Source organism: Mastacembelus armatus, chromosome 15 (genome assembly GCF_900324485.2).
Source record: "Mastacembelus armatus chromosome 15, fMasArm1.2, whole genome shotgun sequence".
Taxonomy (NCBI): domain Eukaryota; kingdom Metazoa; phylum Chordata; class Actinopteri; order Synbranchiformes; family Mastacembelidae; genus Mastacembelus; species Mastacembelus armatus.
In genome coordinates this window covers 15,589,030-15,614,551 of record NC_046647.1, presented here as the reverse complement: position 1 = coordinate 15,614,551, position 25,522 = coordinate 15,589,030, and the positions used below count along the sequence as shown (strand labels likewise).

Here is a 25,522-nt window from a genome sequence, read left to right as displayed (position 1 = left end):
ATATTTTCTCACATATAAACACACTCTTCTCTTTTTTTCTCTCTCTTTCCGTCACATGCACATATGCATATATGCACAAAGACAATTATATTATAATAAATCCATACAATGGTCTCCTGGCCCAAGGTTAGTACAGATTTAAAAAATGTGTCACTGATGGAAGAGGCTCCTCCTTTCTGCCCAGCCTGTCACACTGTGTTTGGGCACAACCCACTTCATTTTAGCAGCATAATGGGTAAACAGAGTGTGATCAGTCCAATTACCCCCTCATTTCAGAGGCGTTCTGGCGGGAATGGCTTGTAGAGAGAGTGAGCTGTCTGGTGTGCAGCAGAGTTGCAACAGTAGCACCTGCTGCCCAGAGCCCTCACTTGTATGAATCTCAATTTGTTTGTACAACCATGCCAAAAAACAGTGACCAAGAAGTGAGAGCTCTGAGGAGGATGACACTACTGGCTGGCCTTCTGATTGCTGTTTTCACTGCACTGTCTGTGGACGTGTGCAAGATCAGAAGGTGCTGTTCTCAGCAATGAACTCATGTCAATGTCAGTCCTTCCAGTGGGTTGTTTTGTGCTTGGTTCTTGCTGAACAGCATTCAAGGACAGTGAATTTTCTTATCCCCCCACTACACTATGTTTTACAGCCCACTAGATGCATGATTTTGCAGCTGAGAGTTCATCCACAGCAGTCACAAGCTGCAGCCCTATGAATTCTGAAAATGTATGTATGTGATGTGTTTTACCTGTTTATGGGTACTGTGCTCACTATCAAGTGAAGAGTATGACAGGAGAGCTGCACAGTAATAATCCCCCTCTTCACTTTTATAATTTGACTCAGGACTACTTGACATGTTCATGCAAGTCTGGAAGTTTGCACCGAGGATCTTCAGGTCATAGATTGGTTTAACTTGACAGAAAGGAAAAATTTCTCTCACTTTATTTCAAAATATATCTTCCCTCGCATTACAGTGACATATCCAGTTACATTCTTTGTCTTCTTCTTGTGATCCAAATATGTGCCTGCCATCCTTGAAGTAGATGGAAATCCTTCTCTCTGTGGTTGTAAGTTGGGCAGCTGTCTGGCATCTGATGCAAACCAACTGTATCTAATGTGTGTTTTAGCTCCTTGTCACCCAGCATCATAATAAGTTTTACAAAAAATAAAGCTTTTAACAAGACTGGCAAACATTTCTGCAGCAGAGGACTGCAGGAGGAAACAGGAATAGTGTTTCAGGATTCATTTGGCTCCGCTAATTGAAACTAATACCTTTCAAATGGCATATTGATTTGGAAAAAGCTCAATTTTTCAAACGGGCACTGTAAATGTAAAAATTGAATAATATGAAATGTGAATGTTTCAAGTGGCTGGCGGCTTGTTGCCTGTGTGGCACCACAAGTCATGAAGATGACAGCAAACACATCAGAGTGGATTCAAAGCTCCTCTTGTTTCCTGGGCTGTTGTGCAGCACAAGGCCTGAGGCATTAGTGGCCTAATTAAAAAGAGAGGCTGTAGACAGGTAGAAAATCCTGCAGGTCCTCACACCAAAAACGATGCCACATCTCACGTCTGGCAACCCAGCTGAATTTCCCCAAAATGTATTGTCACATACGCACGGGCACGTGCACACAGATGAATCCGGTGTTGACTGATTGAAGCAAATGATGTTTTTTATGTTGTTTCTGAATCAAAAATGTTGCTGCAGCGTAAACACTGTTCTCCAAAGCACAAATGACTTTTGCTGTTTTAAATAACTTTTACATAAATAGTCCAAGGCGTTACTGAACAAAAACTGACGCCCCAGGTAAAAATAAGATCGTGAAAAAAATTTTTAAAAATGATCTCGGGTGTTATCAGTGTGTTAAACCCGTTTCTCCCAAACATCCTTATGAACAATGTGCTCTCCCCGCTCCTGCAGTCACTCTCCGTCGGCGCGTTTGCCTGATGCGCAGCGCCTCCTCAACTGCTCCCTCACTTTGACAAATTCCTGAGCGTGAGCAGGTCTACTGGATGGCTTCTTACTCCTAAAGATGATACTTTGAATGTTTTAGAAGTTAAATATTGCCTCATCCTTTTTTCCCCACTCATACACCATCAGTTTGGAAGAATACCATGGGACAGTGTGTATTTTGGAGTTTGTCTCTGTTTGCTTTCGTGTTGTGCCAGATTCACCTCAAGTTTGTGGCTCAAGCGGAAATAAGTTCTCCCAGAACAAACGACAGATTTTATCGCTTGGAGGTAACGCCGCTGGAAGTACGTGTAAGTCGGAAATCGACGGTGGTTAAAATCGACAACAGTACAAAAGTTTTAAATTCTTTTCGAAGGGAATCAGTCGGTGTTTTGACACCGAACAATGTCAGGCAACCGAAGAGCGAAACACAGAGTGGACTCGGGGATGAGACACCAGTCGGCGTCAAAATGGCACTAAACTATCTCAACCGCCCGAAAATACCTGGTCAGAAGTATAACAACATTTCCGAGGACAAGCAAAGGCGACATAGACCGAATACAATCTTAGAAAACACAATTCCTGTCCCAAGAAAGGAGGTAAAAAGGAGTGTGGCTACAACTTACAGCGAAAGCGTGGATAGGAGTGCAAGTGAGGGGCAGTCGAGAGAAAGGTTTGTGGACAGTGCTCATGGTGTTTCTAACCCCCGAGCCGAGTACCGGCGCGCTGGGGAGGAAACCAGAGGGTCTAACACGAAGCAAAGTGAGCCTCACCTGGACACTTCTACTTACGCTCTGTCGGGAGATTCGGCACACAACCAAGCGATGGTGCACTGGTCCGGACACAACAGCAGCGTGAGTTTCAGTTTTACAAAAATCAGACTTCATCATATCACAACTGCCCCACACACACTGACCGTATTTCTAACCATCATTTGATTCTGCCTGAAATGCAATTATTCAACATTTTTATTAGGTTTGCATGAATCTGCCACATTTTTACGCACAGCTATATCAGCGCGCACGAATGGCATTGGTTCCTACAAATGAATCATTTCAGTCTATCACAGTCTTGAATTTGAAATGTGTATTTGCTCTTTTTAGTTTTCAGACTGTTTTCTGTTATCGCCTTCATAAAGGTTGAGACTTTGTGCGCATTGCGCGTCTGTTTACGTTAAAGCCCAGTTGATATGACTGTGTAGTCGCACGATTCCCTCTTGATTTTTCAAACCTGAGTAGAATTATTTATTTCACCGAACTGTCACCTGAACTTTAAATTAATAGTTAACCCCGCAGGTGAATTTATGCGACACCGAGCTACGGGAAGGTCCAGGCATTTTGGCAGCAATCACAACACATTAATTATTTATGAAACAATCAAGTAATGTCTCTCAGGAAGGTGCAGTAGCTACAATTAAAAGGGACTGTGTCCAACCTGGACCTTAATGTGACACTGATGAGACACAGCCTGACCTTTTGGCAAATGAACCATGCCTTTGTCATTGACATTCGACTCACATACTGTATCTGGCAGTTGTCTAATTGTCTGGATGAATACAAGATTGCATTATGTTTGTTGTTGAAAATGGTGTCAAGCTTCGTCAATGTGCACAACTTAAACAGATGACAAGATATTTCAGCAACCACCCAGATTACCCTCTACCCTCACACACGCACACACACACACACACTCCACAGCTGCACACTCATGCAGGCTTTGTGGTTAAACCATTTTACCATTACAAAGACAAAGCCGTGGAAATTTTATCTCTTCTTTTACGTATAGAATATGGGAAAATGTTTGCTGGCTCCAGCATTTATCAGGCACAAAGATCTTAAAAATACAAAGAGCCTTGCACAAAGGAAATTAGCTACCTTGGCTCTTTACTTCAGGTAATTCAGATAACCTCTGTTTGCTGGGGTAGAGTGTGTGTGGCAGTAACATTCATTTTGGACCACATCTGCATATTGTTGTGTCCTGGTAACACTGAATATTCACACATTATACTAAAAGGCAGAGAAGTTGTATCATTCAACCTCCAAATGTGTTTTCTTATGTGGGACATCATCTGTTTGGTAAGACTGTATGTCATAATGTGAAGCATTGCAGACTCTGGCCATGTTGATACATCACTGTGGACAGTCTCGAAATAAACCAGAAACAGACCTAATAAAATCAGATTTGTGGGTTGTCTTGTGAAATATGTTGTTGGTTTGAGATATCTTCACCAGTAATGGCCTTTTGTACTGCAGGACACTGTTCACTGGATCATCACTGATGGGCTTGTCACTGCAGCCAGTCAACATCAGAGATTTATACAGTCTCAACCCCTGTCTGTGGTCCCAAAAGTGTGACTGAAACTGCAGAGTTTAAATTGATGGCATTTTATGACTAGATGTTAGAGCTCAGGCTATATTAGATGCAAATGACTGATAATAAATCCAATCTAAAAGGGACATTTGAAGGAAAATTACTTCATTCCTGTAGTCTAGGGTAGTTCTATCAAATATTCACTTCAAGACTTTGCCTGTGATTTGGCCAAGATGTAAAATCCCACAGGGAGTGAAATGAGAAAGATGTAGAAGGTGATGGTGAAAACGCCAGCAGGGGATCTTCAGACTTCAGATTTGATAAAGAATTTCATCATATAAAACCTCAAATCTGTCCACAAATCAGTCTCCCAACTATTATTCGATTTCTATGATTGTCTGAGACATCAAAGCCTGGAGACATAGCTCTCTGGTCTCTGACTTTAAGAGAGATAACATTGATTGGACTTGACCATGGGAATAAAACATATACTGCACAAATTCCCTTTAAGATTGACACTTCTTAACTACATGTATTATTGACTGACTTCATGTTGGTTGCTTCTGAAAGCTTTCCTGAATGTAGATGGTGGTGATATAAAGATTTATGCTTTGTGATAATGTGTGACTTTAAATATAGACAAATAATAGAAAATAAACAAAGCAAAAATAGAAATAAGTACTCTTGGGTTGTGTGGCAAATCAGTATTTCAGTCTTTTGCCTCACATGGGTTCAAGCTGTGATGTGACTGTGTAATTTTTAAACAGCCATTGCAGTACATCCTACACTCAAGGGATAGAGACAACCCTCACCCCAATCCCCAAACCCCCAAAAGGCAAACGTCTTAGTGTGTGGGCCAGCTGGTGATCAGGGAGCTATTGGCAGCCAAATGATTTTAGGCTCCCGACTGACCATTTTTGCAGGCTCCTCACAGGCAGCTGACCGAACTAGGACTGTTGAAGCTGAGCACAGTTAATGAGTGTCGGTATTGACATAACATCCCCAGAGCTTCTGTTTCAGAAATCATACTGTAGGTTGGAGGAAACACTGTCCATGTGTCTTGAGACTAAAGGTCTGGTCATCACCATTGCTCCACCTTTACAACCGTGCTTTAGGAGGAGCTGGACATTGTTCCTTTTAAATCTTTTTGATTGGTGTGATTTTCTACGGAGGTGGCGAGAGTCAAATGATCTATGAGCTCTGTAACATTGTCTTTTTTTGTGCGTGTGTTTTTCGATGGGGAATCAGACAGGTCTCCTGGGCCATGTTGTCCGCATGCTTAATCAGAACGAGGCAGTTTTTGTTGCACATAATCTCATCGGTATAAATAGACAATAAAATAGAGAAAATGGCATAGCCCTGGGGGACACCTGTGTTTAAAACCGGTTCATTAGATAGACAGCCATTCCATTTAACATGCCAGAGCTGGTTGCATAGAAACTCCTTGATCCATGAAATCAAATGGAATATGTTCCCAATTCGCAGAGGTGTTTGACCAGAGTTTGTGGATGTTACAGGATGATGAAAAGTGCCTTAAAAAGCTGCCACTGTCAATACAACAAAGGAAAAAGTTCCAATATGGTTTTCTTGTTAATATTTCTCACATTTCTCTTTCATATTCTACACACACACCTGCCTTTTTTAAAGTTTTGCTGTTAAAATTTTTGGTAAGATCCCTTCACTATGAAAGGCTTACTTACTTACAGGGTCTGACAGGGGACCTTGTAAAACCTTTTATTCGTGCACTTTTTATCATCATTTTAATACATGCTACATTTACAGAAAATCAAAAGTGGTTTAGGTTTTAACATTTGAATGCAAATAGTTGCCTTTAACCCTTTTTTTAAAGCATTGTGTTTGTATATGTGCAAATTACTATTATCATCAGGTTTTTTAGATGGGTTTTAAAGTGGTGGACTTTTTTTTTCTTTACTAGCCCTTCTCAGCCTCCACCTCCTTTCCTCTCAGGGTGTCAGTGCCATACACCTGTTCATTAATCCAACCCGTCTCAAGCCTTTAGGGTTGCACTGTCCAGCGATGTGATTGTAAGACGCTGATAGACACTGCAGCAAACCTGCGTGCTATATAAGCATTAGACTGTTGGTTACTATAGCAAAAGCAATTGCTCAGGAGCCTCGATGGGCAATTTTTAAAGGTTTGCTAAGAAAAACTGAGCATTTCCTGTTATTTCCCTTTATTTTATTTTATTCCACACAGGATACAAGTTTCACCCAGTCTCTAGTAATAATTTAGTGAAATCCCAGTTTTTACTCTTCAAATGACATGCATGTGTGCCCTTTTTTTTATGAATCATTTGTGCTCGGGGACCGTAATGCATCGCATCAACATAGGCTCTCAGCACTTAGACTAGTTTTGCCTTCCAAAGTGCATTTTAAGCAGCAAATATAAACCTACCATCAGTTGTACTGATGTATGTTCATGAATACTGTCAATGCTTTATTTCTTTTTGCCTTCCTACCTGTCTACCTGTCTGACTGTCTAATACTCTCAAATGCACTTTTTTATATTTCTGTTTTAATCAAAGTGACAAAGCGAGTGCAGAATCATATTTGACAGGTTAGCATCTGATTAATTAGTTTAATAACTCTCTCACTGTGGTAGACATTATTTCTTTGATTAGGTTATGAAAACAAATTTATGCATTTTCTGATTGGGAAAATCAGAAAATTATAATTCAAACGGTGAGACTTCTTTATTAATCATCGTGGACCAAGAGTGAGCATAAACTCTGCCGACCTGTGGGTGAGATTTTTCTGCCTAAAGATGTACAAAGGTCAGAGCTGATTTACTATTTAGCTCCATTGCTCCTAATATCAGGCAAAACAAGTGACCCTGGTTTGGTAACATTATGTGCTGAGCCTCACTGGGCCTTGAAACAGCATAGTGCCTGAAGCTACACACCAGTTACTATCATATTTAAAGATAACTGGGATTGTGCATGTGGCAGCCAGTTTAAATAATGGTTTGACTTGGCAGCTTACAGTGACAGGAATGTATTAGTTAAGGGGCAAATGGTTTTTCATATCTAGTGAGATACAAAAGAACCAGTACCCCACCCCCTCAACACATACACACACACAAGCACAATCAATGAAGATGATGGAAAACTTTCATACACAAAATGCCACATTTAGAAAACGCAGTACTCACTCAATGAGTATCTGGGAACAAATCTGTTAAAATGACTGGTTGCTTTTGCTTAGAGCCTAAAAAAGAGTTGTATTCAGAATCAGAAACTTTACAAATGAACAAAAAAACATGGACAAAAGTATTATCAGAAATTATGACAAAAATATTCAGCAAAATCTGTGCAGAGGTAAGATTTGACACAACCTATGTATCATTTACATGAGTTAATGGTTTTATTGGAATGGATATGAATTGACATCGATGTGAATGTCATGAGCCTGTAAATTATTTAAACAACTAAGCATTGAATTTTAAATAACATGTAATTGTGTTCTGGCTTTACTACTGCCACCATTTCACACACCTTCTAAAGCTGAAGCCAGTTTCTCATTTAATGCTGGCCTTTGCTGCTTGACACGTGCACAGTTGTGAGCATCACAAATTCTTGAATTATAATCCCATTCATTTATATTTTCCTTTGCTGTATTATTGTATGGTGACTGTGTCATTTAAACTCTCAGCTTATCAGATGTTATATTCAGTTATGATTTTGTTGCCTAACTTCCCGCAAAAACACGTCAGTTTCTGAAATGGAGATGCAGCTGCTGGGATGATACACAACAAAAATTAAACTGGGTGTGTCAAATAGGAATCAGACAGTCTCTGAAAATAATATCTGGAAAGAGGAAGTTCACAGTTAAACACCATTAAGTTTGAGTGTTTTCATGACCATTACAAGCAAGTTAAGAAAGAAACAAATAGACGTAATCAAATAAATGCTATAGAATATCCACCAAATAAATTTTAAATTTAACACGATACACCTTGAATTATGTTTTCCATCAACAGTACAAGAAAACATTGTTGAAGGTCAAGTATCTGTAAAATGGTTACTCACACTCACCATTGTTGCTACAATTTCTCATCTTGAAATAAAATACAGCATCTGCACACAGCAAAGAAAAACTTTTTATAGTTAGGACCTCACAGCACCAGGGTAAGATGAGGATAAAGATGGTAGTCTTGCTTAAATATTGAGGAAGTCATTACCTTAACCACAGTGCTTTTGTTGCCTGAACCTAACCACGCTGACAGACTACAGGATGACACTTATCAGTCAGGGACATTATTGTACCCAAAATGACAAACATAGGCTAAATTATCCCAATATGCCCCAAACAAATTTTGCCTGGAAACACTGGTGCCCACTGTCCAATTTGACCAACTCCCTGGGACTTCATTTTGGTGCAAGAATGTAGTAATTTGTTTTCTGAATAAGGTGCTCCTAATGAACATAATCCTGGCAGCATTTATGTTTCCCTCCAAATGCAAAATGGCAGAATAAATAGTTAGTTTATAAACATAATTTCTAAAAAAAAAAAAGACATGTAAAACTGAATGTTAACTAAACATTAAAGAGTAGCGAGTTTCTGCCTCTAAACATTATGAAAAATGCAAATAAGTGACGAGAGAAAAGACAAAACGGGGATATCTGGGACACATTTAGCTCATGATCTGAGTCTCACAGCACTTTTGGCAGTAAAGAGGGTCATTTTAGGTGCAGGGCTTCTCTCTTCCAAAATCTCAATTTGGACCCACTACTGCCTTTGGCTCCAGCTCAGATCCCCCCCGGGCAGAAGCCGAGGCATTAGGAGCCAAAGCTCTAAAGGAAAGGAAGAAACTGGACTGGAAGAAATGTCTGAGTGGTGGTATATTGCTCTAACTTCCCCAAATTACTAACTAATGTTCAAGCATATCAAAAACATGTTCAAAATTTTATATTATCATATTTCACACTGGTAAATTTCCAATCTATGTTGTAGTCTGTGGCTGAATGAATAACAGGGTAACACAAAATGAACAGACGCAGTCACGCTGCTGCTACTTCAACCTCTGAAGACTAAATATGAGCAAATGAAGAGTGGCAAAGAGTAAAAAACAATATGTAAGAGTAAAATACTACTGTATTTTTGGTTCTCTACACCACTTACAATGGATCAAATTAATTTCAAATTTCACATGATGTGACTAAAACTTTGTTCAGTGTGTCAAAACATTTAAATGACTTCTAAAATTGCCATCGGATTTGTCCTTGAATGTTACGTTCCTTGTTTTTCACCATTTTGAGCAAACTACAGTGCACTGAGCCTCGAAGTCAGAACACAGCAGAAAAATCTGGTCCAGGTGCAGTGTACATTTCTATACCTAATCCATTAAACATAATCAATTGATGTTTTACTCTCAGTTTTTTTTAAAGAAATGAAGCAAACCAATCACAATCTAATTTGCCCACTAATAGCAAACAGCACAGTTTGTTGTGTATTGCTGATAGCAGCAAAGAGGCATAACATGCCCACAAAATCTCCTCACAATGGAGCTGTATTTAAACTCTGCATTGAAGCCCCTTTTCTAGTGAGCCCATTTCATTAATTTTCTCCTATAATGGATTGAATTGATTGCTAAAACCTTTCAAGCTCAAAGCATCATGGCCATATGACCAATGCTCAGGAGTCAGGTGGAGAAGCAAACATACAGACCGTAGGCCAGTGCACAAAGGACAGTTTTGCTAAGGTTTACGTGATGAAAGCAGCCTCCCCCTCAGAGTATGTTTTCACGCACAAAAGTACAAACAATCAATTTGATCCGCAGATAAGATGAGGACAGAGTAAGATCACGCTTTGACCGCACATTTCTCTTAAAAGATGTTTGTCTTTTCTGCTAAGTGCTTTTACTTTGGAGACGTCCTCACAGACCCACAATCAAGATGTTGTGTTTTTATCCCTCCACCCACTTGCAGTGAATCTTGATTTTGCCCTCGCTGCTGTCAAGCGTTAAAGAAATTTATGCAAATTTGCAAACAATACTGCATTTCTTTTCTCTGCAGGTGTTTGCATCAGATATTTTCTAATGAATGCATGAATATATTAATCTTTAATCTCACGAGAAAAAAAGAAGTTAGAATTTATGTCTACAGTTTAGATACTCCGTGACACAATTGTTGAGCTCATTTTGATATACAGATTACTTTCTACATCTACACTAGTAGGTTTAAATTTCAACAGAGTTTTTCTATTTCCCATCTGACTCAACAAAGGACACTAAATGGTCTTTTCTTTTGTGCTTGGTTGATGATCTTTTTTCATAGCACAAAAAATGAAAATTAAGCGTGATCTACAACAGACCTGTTCTCAGTGTGGGCAGGAGATCTAGGACATTAATTAGCTAGTTGACTTAAAGAAAACACTGCTTGTCAAATTACTCAGATGACTCTTTTTTGCCCTTGGCTTCTGTCTTTCTTCCTTTAATGAAGCTGAGAATGTAATGAGCTTAATAACAAATGAAACTGATTTTATTTTTTGCATATTCAGGACAGCATCTGTGTGAACAGGCCACTGAAATGCAGTGTATTGAGGTGAACAATGGAGTGCCAGTTTGTGCTTCACACATTCATACAGTGTATGCCAGCTTTTGCTGTCTGATAATGGCCAGGATACATTAGGGGGCCCCCATGGATCTGCATTGTTTGGTAGACTTGGCTCTTCCCACTGTGTCCATGTTTTGAGCCTGCTTCCTCTTCCAAACCACTTCTTCTGCTTCTTTTTCAAAGCTGTGATGGCAGCCTTTCAATTTTTGGGGTAATTTACACTATGACACAGGTATGAAAAATTATAGAAAGTTCGACATCACCCTTAGCTGGTCTACTACAGACTCCATTTGGGCTCAGAAAATATTCTTTATTGTCTGGCAACCTTTTAAAATTCTAATTAAAAATGAATTTTATACCTTGTTTTTGTGATTGCGTTAATTATTGTAATGTTTGTTGCTTAGCTGTTTGGATATCTTCTGGTATTTAATCAGTTTTTCTTTACAGTCTGATCTGTTTTGCTGGATTGTTCTCTCCATTTTGACCAATTTTATACTACACTACAGATATACATATTTGGGAATTAAAAAAATAAGATGGACATTATTATTAGTAGATAGTAATTTTTATAAATAGTTTTAATATAATCTTTTACCCTTGGGAGAAATATAATCTCTTAAGTTTATGTGGTAAACTTATGCTTATTTACACAGCTGAACAGGAAGTGTACAGTGGGTTTTCGGAACATTTTAGCTGCAAAGTTACCTGCTGTGGCAAACAGTGGCAATATGACAACGGTGAGAGTGAAGCAAAACAGGAAAGTTGTGGATTTAACAGCTGAACAATGATCTGAAACTCAATATAAAGCTCCATAAAACCGAGTGGGGCTGCGGATTCGGGTGATGGGGTAGGTTCATTACAGTGGGCGGCTCTGTGTTTGTCACATTGTTTTCATGCTGTTATTTGATAAACTGCTCTAAAAATATTGATTGTTTAAATCTTTTCTATGCAATAAGCTGGTAACAATATATTCCTCTAACTTCTATCTTATAGGCGCATTTTCTGTTTTATTATTACTACTGCTATTAATAGTCCTAGTAGTATTGTTGTTGTTGTTGCTGCTGATAATGTTAAATAATTATGTAGTGGATAACATCTTCACTCTACACAATTCATTCAGCTGCACACAGCCCAGGCATATAAGGTTTACTCTGTTTATCAAATTTGATAGGTCTTAAACACTGACCTCCAGACAGCAAAGTGGCGCATTTGACTAAAAATAAACTTATCGTGAAAGTCATATTTGAGGAATTATTTAATTGATGTCGACACATTTCAGTGAGTTGTCAGTCATTTTGATGTTGTGGTCAGACTTGGATGAGTGTGTTTACCCTGCAGTACAATATAGAAAAGCTTATGTGTATTTATGAGAATGTAAATATGTGTCATTTTAATGTGAACTTTTCAGGGGATGCTAAAGGTAAATGACACAGAGATGTGTTAGTGCTTCTCTGAGTGTGAGCCATTAGCTGTGTTATTGCAGAGGGCCTTACATCAGTGTGACCAACGTTGGGGGGTCCCCTGGAAATTAATTTAGATCCTTCTATTACTCCCGTCTTGTAAGGTTCAAAAGCAGTACATGAAAGTAACTGTATTTCTCACATTTCTAAAGATTTTTCCTGCTTCCCATGATCTTGTTACCCCTTACAGAAAAGGAAGCACAATGTGGAGGTTTGAATGTTTGCTGCAATGTTCCCCCTTTATTCCCCCCCGATTGCCCAATTAGAAATAATGTTAGAGGGGTGCTGTTTTAATGCTGCTTTACAGGGAGCTGAATAAGCAACAGGTATTGTTTGAATTGTGATGGTAGAAAGCACATTAAAACTCTGCTGAACATAGCAACAGTCTATTTCATTGTATTAATAGTCATATTGCAGTACAGTACACAGAGATGATTCATACCTAAATTGTGAGCTGTGTAGAAATTCTGCCCACAAACAGGGTGTTGAGATGCCTCTCACGTCCCACTGGAGCACTTAGAAAATTTAAGCATTTCTCTTAAAAAAAAAAAAAAAAAACCTGATTGATATGAAATTTTTTAATTTTTTTTTTTATTTGGTCCAATAGCTTGTGTCTGTGAATGTGCAGTGTATGCATGTACTGCATGATTGGACACATTTGCAAGTGGAGTGTGTAGGTCTGTGTGTCGGGCTGATACCGTATATCACAATGACATTATGGCGGTAACACCTTTGTTGCCATGGAGGCTGTCTGTTCAGCCATTGAAAGGATTCAAAATCTTTGCATGGCCAAACACCACCTGACTGTGCTATGCCTTTATTGTTTTTTGTTTTGTTTTTTTCCACATGCAGATTCCTTATGTCATACACTGGTTGCAAATAAAAGTAGTTAGAGGGCCGATTTTTTTAAAAGAAACAAAAAGAGAAATTGAAAGAATGAAAAAGAACCGGAAGACTGGAAAGAAGGAGAGGCAACGAAGGAAAAGAAAATGACAAGAATAGAATGTAAGGATAAAAGGATGACTAAACCCAACTCCTCAGAGGGTGAGAGCCAATCTGAAAAATGATTGGTTGACTTTCCCGGGGCAAAGCTCTCTTTGCTCACATCAATAAAACATAAACATGAATAAATGCACTGCTTTTGGCTTTCCAGGGTTCTTACTTTATTTTCTGTAGGACTATGCAAGTGAGCAATGATATGCATGGAGAATTGTATTTACCTAGAAGGCTCAAAATAATTCTGGAAGCCATTTTGTGTTTTGTGTTTGTACCCAGTATTTACATAAATGCAAGACTGCGCCATAGACTTTTCTTTTCTGTGTGTTTAAGGCAGCTTCATTTGTCTGGTACTCATAGTCGAAGTCACGCATCCGCGGTGCAAGACATGTTCTCGCCCTGCTGGTCTCAGCATTTGCATGTATAGTAGCTGCTCCCTATTGACTTGTGCCACAGAAGCACATCCCCATCAATAATGTTGAAGATGTGGGAGCACACAGTCTCTAGTGATGAACTCTTGATGTGTCCACTTAGGGACAAATCATCCAAACAGTCATCTGCCTCACTAGTCTGTTGGTCCCTGAGGTAGATCTTCACTGACCCAATTCAGTGGGTCAGCTTTTGTTAATGAGCCAGCCACATAAACACGTTGACAACAGTTACGACAGAGTTCCTAATGGCAATTACAGCTTGGGTGCTGAAAGGCTTTTCTGCATTAAGTCTGCCATTTGGAGCTATTTTTAGAAGTTGTTTTAGATCCTTATCTAAATTCCTGAGCATTTGATTAAATTGGATCCACGTGTAAAATGGTGCAAGTGATTGAATCCTATAAAACTGTGAACCTCTATTAATTGTTCACTCAATTAATTTGTCGTGCTGCATATTCAAATCCTTTTGCTTGGGAATGAACTGCCTCTAGTTTGACACCAATAAAATCAATTCTAGATTAAATTTCCATTGTAGTATTTATAATGTCCACACACAGTCATTGTTGTTAGCAAGAGAGAGCTGGAGAGACAAACGATCAACAGTTTGGCAGAATTCTTCTCTCGTATCTATTTTTCAAAGCAGGCAATTAGGCCTAACATCACAGCCATTTAACTAAGTCTGTACTCCAAATTGATTCAGACTCCAGCGTTGGACCTTGCAGACATGGTGCATTTAGTTATGCAAATGCTTATCTCTCTGTGTGATTGGTTAATTAACCTGTAATGCAGATAGTCCCAGCCATGCACAGTGGCCGTTTGATGGCTAAATTGTGGGTCAATTGGGTTTTTAACATTTTCAAAGCAGACTTAGAGGCGTGTCTTTGTTCCTCTGAGTCTTGTGTGGTTTTTCTCTGCTTAATGACTCGTTCTGTGGGTCTCATAAGGTTAATGTGTTTAAACTCGCTGTAATTGAGCTTTTGACCTATCTTTCAGGCTTTTAAAAGAATTCGTCATATTATGCCATGTTTCTGCTCTTTGATTGTTATTATCCACTCTGCCTCTCTCACTCTGTGCCCTGGCCCAAACTCCTTATCCCCCCAACTTTCTATCCTGAGTTATGAGCATCCCATGGGAAGTCATTTATAATGCCATTGGAGTGACAATAATGCGTTTGCACACCATTTCACACTGCCCTCTGTGCCTTGGCAGACTTTTATAGCCACATTTTTGTTTTCCCAGAATGACATTGTTCAACCATCCTCACAGAGCATACAAAAGCATTTAGCCCCAACTGAAACTGGGCACCATCCAGTGACTAGAATAAGCACCACAACATCTTCCTTTCGTGTTTGAAATCAACATTTTTATGTACTCTTGGGAAGGTAAAAGCAAGACAGAAATTAAAAAAAGCAAAAAATGACTTTGTTTCTTTTCATTGTTCAATGAACAATTATGTTCACCTTTTCCTGTCATGTAGGTATCATTCCCCATGAGATACAGACACAACTCTTGACAGCCAACATGCTGACTTTTCAGATCCAGCCACCAGCAGACATCTCCTGACAACATGAGGATCACCTGTCATTGGGATAACATATTGTACGCAGCTGATATTTATTAGTAAAGGGATTTAGCAGACATGCTGTATTCATTTCATGTCATTAGGCGTAGACAGCTAACCTATGCTGGAAAGGCAAAGGCTTTTTAGTGCAGACCTTGGTATGGAATGAAATATTTCTTTTGCTCTTACGTTGTAGGTGATCCTGATTTTGACAAAGTTGTATGACTTCAACTTGGGGGCAGTTACTGAAAGTTCCCTCTGGAGGTAAGTTAAAGTTTAATCATTGATATTTCCCCTTTTTCAATCTAAATAGAAATATAATGGTTTCAATGCAAGAGCTTTATAAAACTGCAAAAGCACAGTCCAACAACAGCAATAATAATATATTCATAGAGAGTGCAGTATACTGTAAGTGTGATTTATAGTGTTCTTCCTTGCCAGGATATGAACAATCAAGTTACACTGGAAGCCAATATGAAGTATGTTTTAATAAAGCAATCTGAAGTAGTTCGGGATAAAGCGTCCTTCTCTTTCATAAATAACACAACTAAGACCACAACAACTTTTGAGAAGACCAGCCTATTTTCTGTCCATCAAAGCAACAAAATTTTTGAAAGGCTGCTTTTGAAAACTAAACTGGAAGACTTATCTGAGAGATTCTTTGTTTGAATCCCTGTCACTCTTTTCTTCTGAGCTAAAAACGTCCAGATGGAGATTTTTTGATTGATTGTCATCTGTAACCTTTTGTTTCGGAAGCAATTGACATGCAATTGCGACCCTATAGCCGTGGTAATTCTGTTCAGTATGTATTGGGAGGTGAATTACAGGGCCCTGCCAGGTCATAAATAAAAATGGAATTCATTAAGGATTATCCATAGAGCCCAATACAGTTTCTGATATGTCTTTTTTCTTACCTCACCTATAGCCTGCAGAAAACTCATTTCATTCTGAAATACATGTGAAAAAGAGACCATCAGTCTGCCAAGCATAGAGTTTCAAATTAATATCTGTTTCACCAGAGGCGCCACTAAGATTTACACCCAACTTGACACGTTTTGAAATCCCATATTGTGTACAGGAGGTCTTCCATCATCAAGGTGTCTGCTTAACAATGGCACCATGAGTAAATTAGAGTGTACCTCAGGGGGTGCATGAAGACTCATAGTATTAGAAAAGCAGCTATTTGAATGTTATGAAAAGAAACTGGAGTAAATGATTTCTGTGATAACACAATAAATGATTTATGACTACAGCTTCAGGCCACTGTTGGTTGCAGAATGCAGTGTGCAGATCAGAGGGTGACTTACTCTAAACACACCTTGAGTCCCTTTGGGTTTTGAGGTGACTGCCATTCCTGCTAAAGAAACTTCACAATATAATAAAATTTAAGAAGCTTTTATTCCCCCGCCACAATCAAAGACAGATATGCCATCTGAAAGGAGTACTTAACCAGAAATACAGATGTATTTAGGAGTTACCCTTTGAAAATAATGTCAACAGCTAATGGGACAATTCTGAATAATGCTCATACAGTGATAGGAGACACTGGGTATCTATCCAGTTATGCAGTGAAATTACATTTAGAGGCACTCAGATAGAACTAAGCACGTGGATTGGTTGTTTGTGGTGAACACAAATATGAAGATTGGGATAACAAACACATCTACCCAGTACACATGGACTTGGAAGGAACAGGCAATTCTGTGAAGAGCAAGTATCTTTTTTCTTTACATGTTGCAACAGACCTGAATTACTTTATTTCAACACAAGCCATCATTTTTAAGGGCCACAAACTGGGCACTTTATTCTCATTAGTTTTTTTCTGTTGTTGTTTTGTGCGTGTGTGGGTTTTTTTTTTTTTTAATCGCTTTGCATTGCTTTTTGCATATTTGTCACCTTTGTGATGCTAATTTGTTGCACAGTAACAACAGAATGGCGCACTTACACTTTCTCTGGTGAAAATAAAAACCAGATACAAGAGGATGAAACTAAGTAGTTGAAAACAGAGAAGGAAGGGCCATTCTGCCAAGCTTCTCTAATTTAAGATAAAATACTGTATGACAGGATAGCTTATGACTGCTCTGCTCATTGCTGTCTTTTGTGTACACTAGCATAAGAGGAGGGTGAAGCCTTATAAAAGTTTACAAATGTTTTAGCTCTTTAACTACAAATTCCATTTGCTGTATTTGTGCTGCACTTTCCCAAGCGTAAGAAATCTGTTTGCTAACTGACAGACATCAGCTGCTTTCATTACTTTTCAGTGTAGCATGAAAATCAGCTCTGGGTTTGGTGTTTCCTGGGTAAGCGAATTCACTTCCTGTTGTTAGCATGTTGGTCTGTGTCTTCCTGTACAGCTCGTTTACAGACTAGCTCTTGTCTAATACACCAAAAACTAACTAGATTCTCTATATAACAACTCATAGACATTACATATTCCTGAAATAGTCAGGTACTGCCTTTTTGTCCAGTACTTCTTGCTATTTTCAAACTCAGCACTACCTGCTGGCTCGTTAGCCTACCAGTTAGCTCAGCTAGCTGCTAGCATGGCCTCTCCCTCTCTTTCCTGCTCGATGTGCCACATGTTTAGTCATTCCTCTGACTCCTTTGGTCAGAATGAGAGTGTAAGTATCTGGTAGCTTTGGAGGCCATGATTACTGAATTGGAAGCTCCGCACCTTTGAACAAAAGCCAGCTAGCCTAGCCCTGTTAGCGGGGTGGAGCCTGTTAGCTGTCCAATGGCTGCTCCCGACGGTCAGACGGAAACATCCTGATAAGAAGCAGCCCACCACTCACCCACCTGCCTTTTCACGTTTATCCATCCATCCATCCCTCTTCTACCGCTTATCCGGGGCCGGGTCGCGGGGGCAGTAGCCGAATCAGGGATACCCAGACTTCCTTCTCCCTGGACACTTCCTCCAGCTCTTCCGGGGGGACACCGAGGCGTTCCCAGGCCAGCCGGGAGACATAGTCCCTCCAGTGTGTCCTGGGTCTTCCCCGGGGCCTCCGCCCGGTGGGACATGCCCGGAACACCTCCCCAAGAAGGCGCCCAGGAGGCATCCGAAACAGATTCCTGAGCCACCTCAACTGACTCCTCTCGATGTGGAGGAGCAGCGGCTCTACTCCGAGCTCCTCCCGGGTGACCGAGCTCCTCACCCTATCTCTAAGGGAGCGCCCGGCCACCCTGTGGAGGAAGCTCATTTCAGCCGCTTGTTCACGTTTATAACAGATTTTATCCACAGTCACACACCCGTTGAGAAATTGGCAGCTCCATAGTCTGAAATGTGAAGTTATAGACTCCGGCGACCATAATCAACTGTTTCCATGGAGTCAAACCTGATGATGCTGGCTAAGGCTAATCATAAATATGGTATGGTTGTTATTCACGTCTGCAGCAGTAACACTCGCCAATTGGAGGTCACTAAAATTAATGTTGAGTCGGTGTGTAACTTTGCCAAAACAGTGTCGGACTCTGTAATTTTCTCTGGACTCTACCCCAAGCTGACCAGCGATGACATGTTTAGCAGCATGTTGTCATTCTGTCACTGGCTGTCTAGGTGGTGTCCAGCAAACGATGTGGGCTTCATAGACCATTGGGCCACTTTCTGGGGAAAACCTGGTCTCATAGCCAGGGACCACATCCATCCCACTTTGGATTGTGCGTCTCTCATCTCTAGAAATCTGTCCGAGTTTATTAGCCAACCTAAAGTTTGACAATCCAGAGTGGGGATTGGGACACAGAGACTCATTCTTAAATGCTAAATCATATAAATCAGAGGAGTTATTCATAAAAACCTAATAAAAATGAAGACCACTCCTCTAACTGAACAGAAAAACAGAGCAGTCAAATGTGGATTATTAAATATCAGATCTCTTTCGTCTAAATCTTTTAGTAAATGATTTGATAACTGATCACTATCACCAAGTTGACTTGCTGTCTCACTGAAACCTGGCTGCCACAGGATGAATGTCAGTCTAAATGAATCAACCCCCCTCAGTCATAAAAATTGTCATATTCCTCAAACCACAGGCTTAGGTGGCTGAGTAGCTGCAATCTTCCACTCAAACTTCTTAAACTTTCACCCTATGAACTTGCTTCAGGTGACCCTGAACCATCCCTTAGTTATGCTGCTATAGGCCTAGACTGACTCTCCATCGGTGCCCTGAGCTCCCTCCCCACCCTTCCCTCCTCTGCTCTCCCCTGCTCTCCTCTCCTCTCCTCCCCCCTCACCTGTATATGGCACCACTGAATGTCACTAACTTTGAGCCTTGTCTTTCCTGTAGTTTGTTCTCTCTCTCTCTCTCTCTCTCTCTCTCTTTCGCTCTCGCTCTCTCGCTCTCTCTCTCCTGCAGGTGTCCCTGGTCCTGGAGCTGTATATTGCTGATGTGCAGTTACTGGCCCCACCAACCTGCAGTGTTTATTTGTTCATTATTGTTGTTGTTCTTTTCTGTCTCCTCTATCCACTCACGCCAACTGGTCAAGGCAGATGGACGCTCAAACTGAGCCTGGTTCTGCAGGAGGTTTCTTCCATTAAGGGTGTTAAGCCAAGTGCTTGCTCATAAGGGATTTGTTGTTTTTTGGGGGTTTTTTGTAAAGTGCCTTGAGATGATTTGTATTGTGTTTTTGCACTATACAAATAAACTGTATTTAATTGTTTTAATCTGCATAATGTATTTGTCAATGCTACTTTACTGCTGAATGGCATTGTAGTTGAAAGTAAGAAAATACCTTATGATTATTTTCATTTATATACTATATCAACCGTTTCAATGCAGAAAGCTACCAAGTTTGCATTATGCTTCTTTTGATGCCCATATTTTCTTGTTGGTTATTGTTGGAGCGCTTTCTTTAATGTAGTAACAATCATGAGTTGTCAAATTAGCCCCTGTGCACTAATGTCTTACCACACAGTGACAAATTCCTATTCCCAAATTGTTACCATAGCCTGCATTGTAGCCTGCAGAGTTGTAAAATGGTAAATATTTAAGTTTAAATTCAGCCTCTGAATGTTGAATGTATTCCCTTCCTCATAAAACATGCAATTCCTTTTATATATTTGAAGCCTGCATTGTTTACCTCCATTTTTACAGCCAATCCTGGCACAATCTTGCACTTCATTCTCTTCATCTGGCACATTGCTGTGTGTCGTGGTAGGTTACTATCATCAAATTGTTGATCATGATATCATGATATTTAAGTTCCACAGTCTATACAACAAGCTTTTGTAATTAGAGCTACTGTATAGATGCATATTAATAATAATGACTTGACATCTTCAAAAACAGTAATTGTCCCGTTGTCTAATTTTATCTAATGTTTTTATAACATTTTTGCAAGCTTGTGTACATGGGGGCATATCTGTGACATAATCATATCACAGTCTAGTGACTTCGAGGTGGTTTTAACTACACACTGAAAGTAGCTGGCATCACTGTAGCAGCAAAATGAGAACCAACTCATCAAAACATTGTTCAGTAGTGGAGAAAACCTCCACAGGGTTCTTTAACAGTGATTAATTTAATCTATCTGATTGTACAACACACTTCTGTAAAAACATCTCTGCAACACTAATTTACTACTTAAAATGCCGTCTTTTTATTCACCTCCCACCCTGGGGTGAAACAGCACACTTTTTCAGTATAGAACATTTCTGGCAGGATTGCAACAGAGTGCTTTACAAGAGCAACAAAAATAACGCATTAGCATGAAGCTAGTCTCTGCATGTTGATTTTTATCCCTTAAAGCAAAAGTCTGCCTGAATGGTAGAAAATCAATCTAAACACCTATTCTTTGGATATGCAGTCACGTAAAAAATAACTGATTTGCAGTTAACGGGCAAAAACATGCCAAAGCCCTGGTATGGTGATTTAAAATCTATCTCAGGCAGGTCTCTAATGGATTTTTTTCATCAAATGGAACATGCTTTTTTTTTTTTGTTTGTTTGTTTTTTTTGTTTGTGTCCAGATCTACTGATTATGGAAGCACCTACAACAAACTCAATGACAAAGTTGGTTCAAGGACAGTTTTAAGTTATTTGTACGTCTGCCCTACCAACAAGCACAAGGTCAGCATTTTCCTATTGCTTTTATCTCTAAGTTTTATTAAAAACTTAGTCCTGACATCAAATTGCAGTTTTTTTTTAAAAAAATCCACTGCAAAATGGCAGCATTTCTGTCTTTCTCTCTTTTCTAATGTCATACTCTTTATCTATACTTCAGATACTGATGCTTAGTGACCCAGAGTTAGAGAGCGCTGTTCTCATCAGTTCAGATGAAGGGGCAAGCTTTGAGAAGCATCCCATTAACTTCAATATCCTGAGCCTGCTCTTCCATCCTGCACAGGAGAACTGGATACTGGCTTACAGTCATGACGGCAAGGTAGGTTCTGAGGGAATTCACAATGAATCTTTAAGTGGCAATAAGATAATAACTGATGCTGCATGCATTAGCAGGATTTAAAGTTTGTTTTTATGGTTCTGCTGTGAATGTTATGATAGATGGTGGTGCTGCTCATTAACAATATCCCCCTCCTGAAACTTTTAAGTGTGACAAAGATCGACCCAATTTTATTTTGCAGCTGTACAGTTCAATGGACTTTGGGAGGAAATGGCAGCTTGTTCACGAGAATGTGATGCCAGGCCGATTTTACTGGTATGATTATGTGAATCCTATTTTTGAACTGTTTTGCACAGTGATTGATTGTAATTTGCATAATGATAGTGCTCATAGCCCTGTGCTGTCAGAAGGATCTAGTGACCTCTCAAAAACAGATCTCCCCCATTGCAGTCGAGCACAAACCTGATTATATCCATGTCACGTAGCCCTGAAGGAATATTGTACTTCTTTTTCCATAGCACAAATATGACATGCTGTTTTTGTTGTCACTGTCATTTAGTAATCTTGACTGCTCGGGTACAAGGCAGTGAATATTGATGTGCACCTGTTTATCCCTGTTTGTCATGGTTTGTGTCAAACCGTAGTGTGTTTTTTAGCCAGGAAATAAAGGACATTCAGTAGAGGACATCCTCTCCACATGCATGAACAGTGAAATGTTTGATAAATACAAAAAGCACAGTGGGCAGAGCGGCACCTGAAACAATGCATTTTTTGCACTCTGAAAACCACCCCTTCATGCACATTATGTTAAATTGTTATTTTTCAAAATGGTGTCACAGCAAGCCACAATTTCATAACAACACATATTTACGATGGTCGATATTTATGTGAACAACTGATGTTTTGTTACCCCCCCCCCCCCCCTTTATTCTTTTCCTTTCCTGATGCTTTGGTGAATTGAGATTAATTGCTGCTGGTGGCACAGATTCTACACTGACTGATTTACCGGAGATAAAAACATCTTAATAAAGGTTTCACAGAATAGGGATTCACATCTACAGCTGTGATACACAACCTGGCCTCTGCCTCTCTTTTTCTCATTCTCATTTTTTCTTTTTTTTCCCCTATCACCTCTTTCTGCTCTTCTCTATCTTCTCCTCCTTCTGTTCTTCCAAGGGCGGTAATGGGGCTGGACAGAGAATCAGATGTGGTCCACATTGAGACGCGCATTGCAAAAGGCCGTGAGTGCTGCACTCCAGTCCGCTGCAGTCGTGTGGCCCACAGGACCCCTTGCCTCTCATTTAGAGCGAGGTCATGGGGAAGATGAGACCCATTCTGTTGTTCAGATTAGTCCCTGAAGTCCAGTAAAGCACAATAGGCATCTCCTGACAAAAACGGAGAGTTTTAGTGGGTTGATGGATGTTCCGTCTCCTTAATCTATCCCTTGTGTCTCATAGACAAACCCTAGCCCCTCTCTTCTAAACAGCGTGGTATATTCTGTCACACCAATTATAGGGTTTTCCTGGACTGGTAAAGATACTTATATTCCTCCTGTGGTGAGAAAATCTGTATCTGAATTAGCATACAAACTCTTCTTGTCTCACACACATTCTGAACTTTTTTATAGTGCAACACACAGTAAAAGCTTCGACTGTATTAGGCTTGAATCTCAGCAAATTTAGATTGCAAAAAGGCCTACTGCCTTTGGTTAGTGTCCAGGATTTTCTCCATCTTGTGTAGAGTTACTCAGGTTTTTCATAACAGTAAACTTAGATTATATTTAGCATGTATAGCATCTCCAGTGCATACAAAGTATTATTTGAAGGTAAATGGTTGTAATTTACTTCTGATTGATTTCCTTTTGCCTCTTCTCAGGTGCCCAGTACGTGAAGTGCAGAGCTCAACGATGCTCAGACGGCAACAGACAGTACCTCTTTCCTGGCTATGTAGATACCAACTCATTGGTTGTGCAGGATGAATATGTTTTCACACAGGTTTGCGTGATAGATTACTTTACAAGATTAAACTAAAACAGTTGTCTTCATCTTTTCACACAAGGAATGCTGTCTGTATGAACTTTGAATTTTTTTTTTATTATTTTGTTTATTTTGTTCTCATGTGCATCCAGTTCATGCTTTTCCATCAAAACCCACATAATAGCTTTCTCCCTCACACCTGTTACCCACTGGCCCAATGTGTATTTTGATTATGTTTTGTCTCGTTCATGTCAAGGCACGCTCAGTGTTTGAGTTTCCACACAGTCATATTCTATGCCTGAAAAATGTGTTTTCTTGCTGAGAGCACACGGGGAAGGAACTGAATAGACAGGTTGGTGTCTTATTACCATTTTCTCTGACTTTGACTCCAATTAGACAGCGGCAGTCAGGGTCATTATTAGAAATTTAATTTTCAGATGCCCTCCACTGTCATTGATTTCCACCCACAGCTAAGTAATTTTCTCTCTGTTGGTCAGCTTTAATGCATTTGGTCATCCTTGGTAGACTCCAGGAAAAGAAAAAAAAAAAATTAAATGATAGTCTTCCAGAGCTCTGTGCTTGTAGCAAATCATTCAGCACTCTTTCATTTTGAATAAACGCCCCTAAATGTTTACTGTTCGTTTTTAATTTATTTATCCACAGATTTAATCTTTTGATATGATGTGATGTTGCAGCAGCAATACTTTAGCGGTGACCCAGTTTCACTTTCAGCACACTTAATCCACAGCCTTGATTGGAATGGCTGCGAAGTAAGAATGAAAATGTATGAAAAAATATATATCACAGCTGGAGTCAGAAATGGTGATTCAATAAAATGCCCAAATTGCATTTAGCCGAGATGATATTGACCGTCAAGGCAGAGGCAGACATGAGGAAGATGCTGGTGAAAATAACTGGACACACAGAGAGATTGTCTGCATGGGGCTATGGTGGCACAGATGACTTTCTTGTGACTTTCGTTGCTTGGGGCAGTTGGATTTAACTTGACAAAGAGTAATGAGGTTATCGATTGGGCTACAACGAAATAAGCAGTCTTCAACACCTCCAAAGTCTCTTGGGAGAGAAGGAACAGCCAAGTGCAACATCCTCAAAAATGTGGCTTGGGAAAATGCAGCTCATTGATTTTCGATAGATTATTCCATTAGAGCCCTAATGTAGTGTGTTGGGGGACAAACACCATCCTTCTAGTTGATTAGAAAATAAGCAATCAAGTAGTGTTGCCCTGCCTGTAAGTGGATGGGAAAGTGGTAGTGCATTAAGATCTTTAAGACTCACTGTAGATAAAACCAACACAGTTTACAGTGCCTCTTAGCTAAAGACTAATTGAGATAATGATAATAATTTCTGTTGTGCTTTTAATTTTAGTCTGCTTTCGACACTGTCGAACACTGAGTAAAATTGCAAGCATTTTATCAAGTCAGTCATGCGTTGTGAATTAATGTGCCTCCTTCAGGAGACGTTCAGCTTCACGTCCTCACTTCACAACAGTCACAGTTGGCATGGTGGCAAATTATCTCATATACAGTGCATCTTTTTAAAACCTGCTGTTAAGCATCCCATTTTATTTTTTCATTTTTCAAACAACCTACACAGTGCTGTCATACACAGCACTGGTATTGTATGTGTATGTGCTATATAGTCTGTTTAAACTTCTTTGACTTTATTGTGAAGGTAACCAAGTCTGGACGAGCCAGCTACTTTGTCTCCTATATGAGAGAATCCTTCAAGCGGATGAAATTACCTAAATATTGTTTACCAAAGGTGAGCAACAATATCACCAAATAAATGTCAAACATAAAAAATGAATAATCATGAAGAAATATGAATTACTTTTGTTTTTCCTTTTCAATATGACTCACCTGACAGTGATCTTTTGTGAGGAAATGTGACATTTTATTAACAGCACACGGCCTCACTTTTAT

The 25,522-nt window shown here is 39.6% G+C and overlaps 1 protein-coding gene across 1 annotated transcript in view; it reads left to right on the top strand.

Moving 5' to 3' along the window:
* Nucleotides 1-292: 292 nt before the first annotated feature.
* The window catches only part of LOC113132002 (VPS10 domain-containing receptor SorCS3-like), a 39,668-nt gene continuing 14,438 nt past the window's right edge, over nt 293-25,522 (top strand). The window contains exons 1-9 of the mRNA XM_026309799.1: nt 293-370; nt 2,161-2,796; nt 15,468-15,535; nt 21,233-21,332; nt 21,487-21,645; nt 21,845-21,918; nt 22,780-22,844; nt 23,479-23,597; nt 25,272-25,361. Of these exons, the coding sequence (XP_026165584.1) occupies nt 293-370; nt 2,161-2,796; nt 15,468-15,535; nt 21,233-21,332; nt 21,487-21,645; nt 21,845-21,918; nt 22,780-22,844; nt 23,479-23,597; nt 25,272-25,361 (1,389 nt within the window). The remainder of the gene's footprint in view (nt 371-2,160; nt 2,797-15,467; nt 15,536-21,232; nt 21,333-21,486; nt 21,646-21,844; nt 21,919-22,779; nt 22,845-23,478; nt 23,598-25,271; nt 25,362-25,522) is intronic.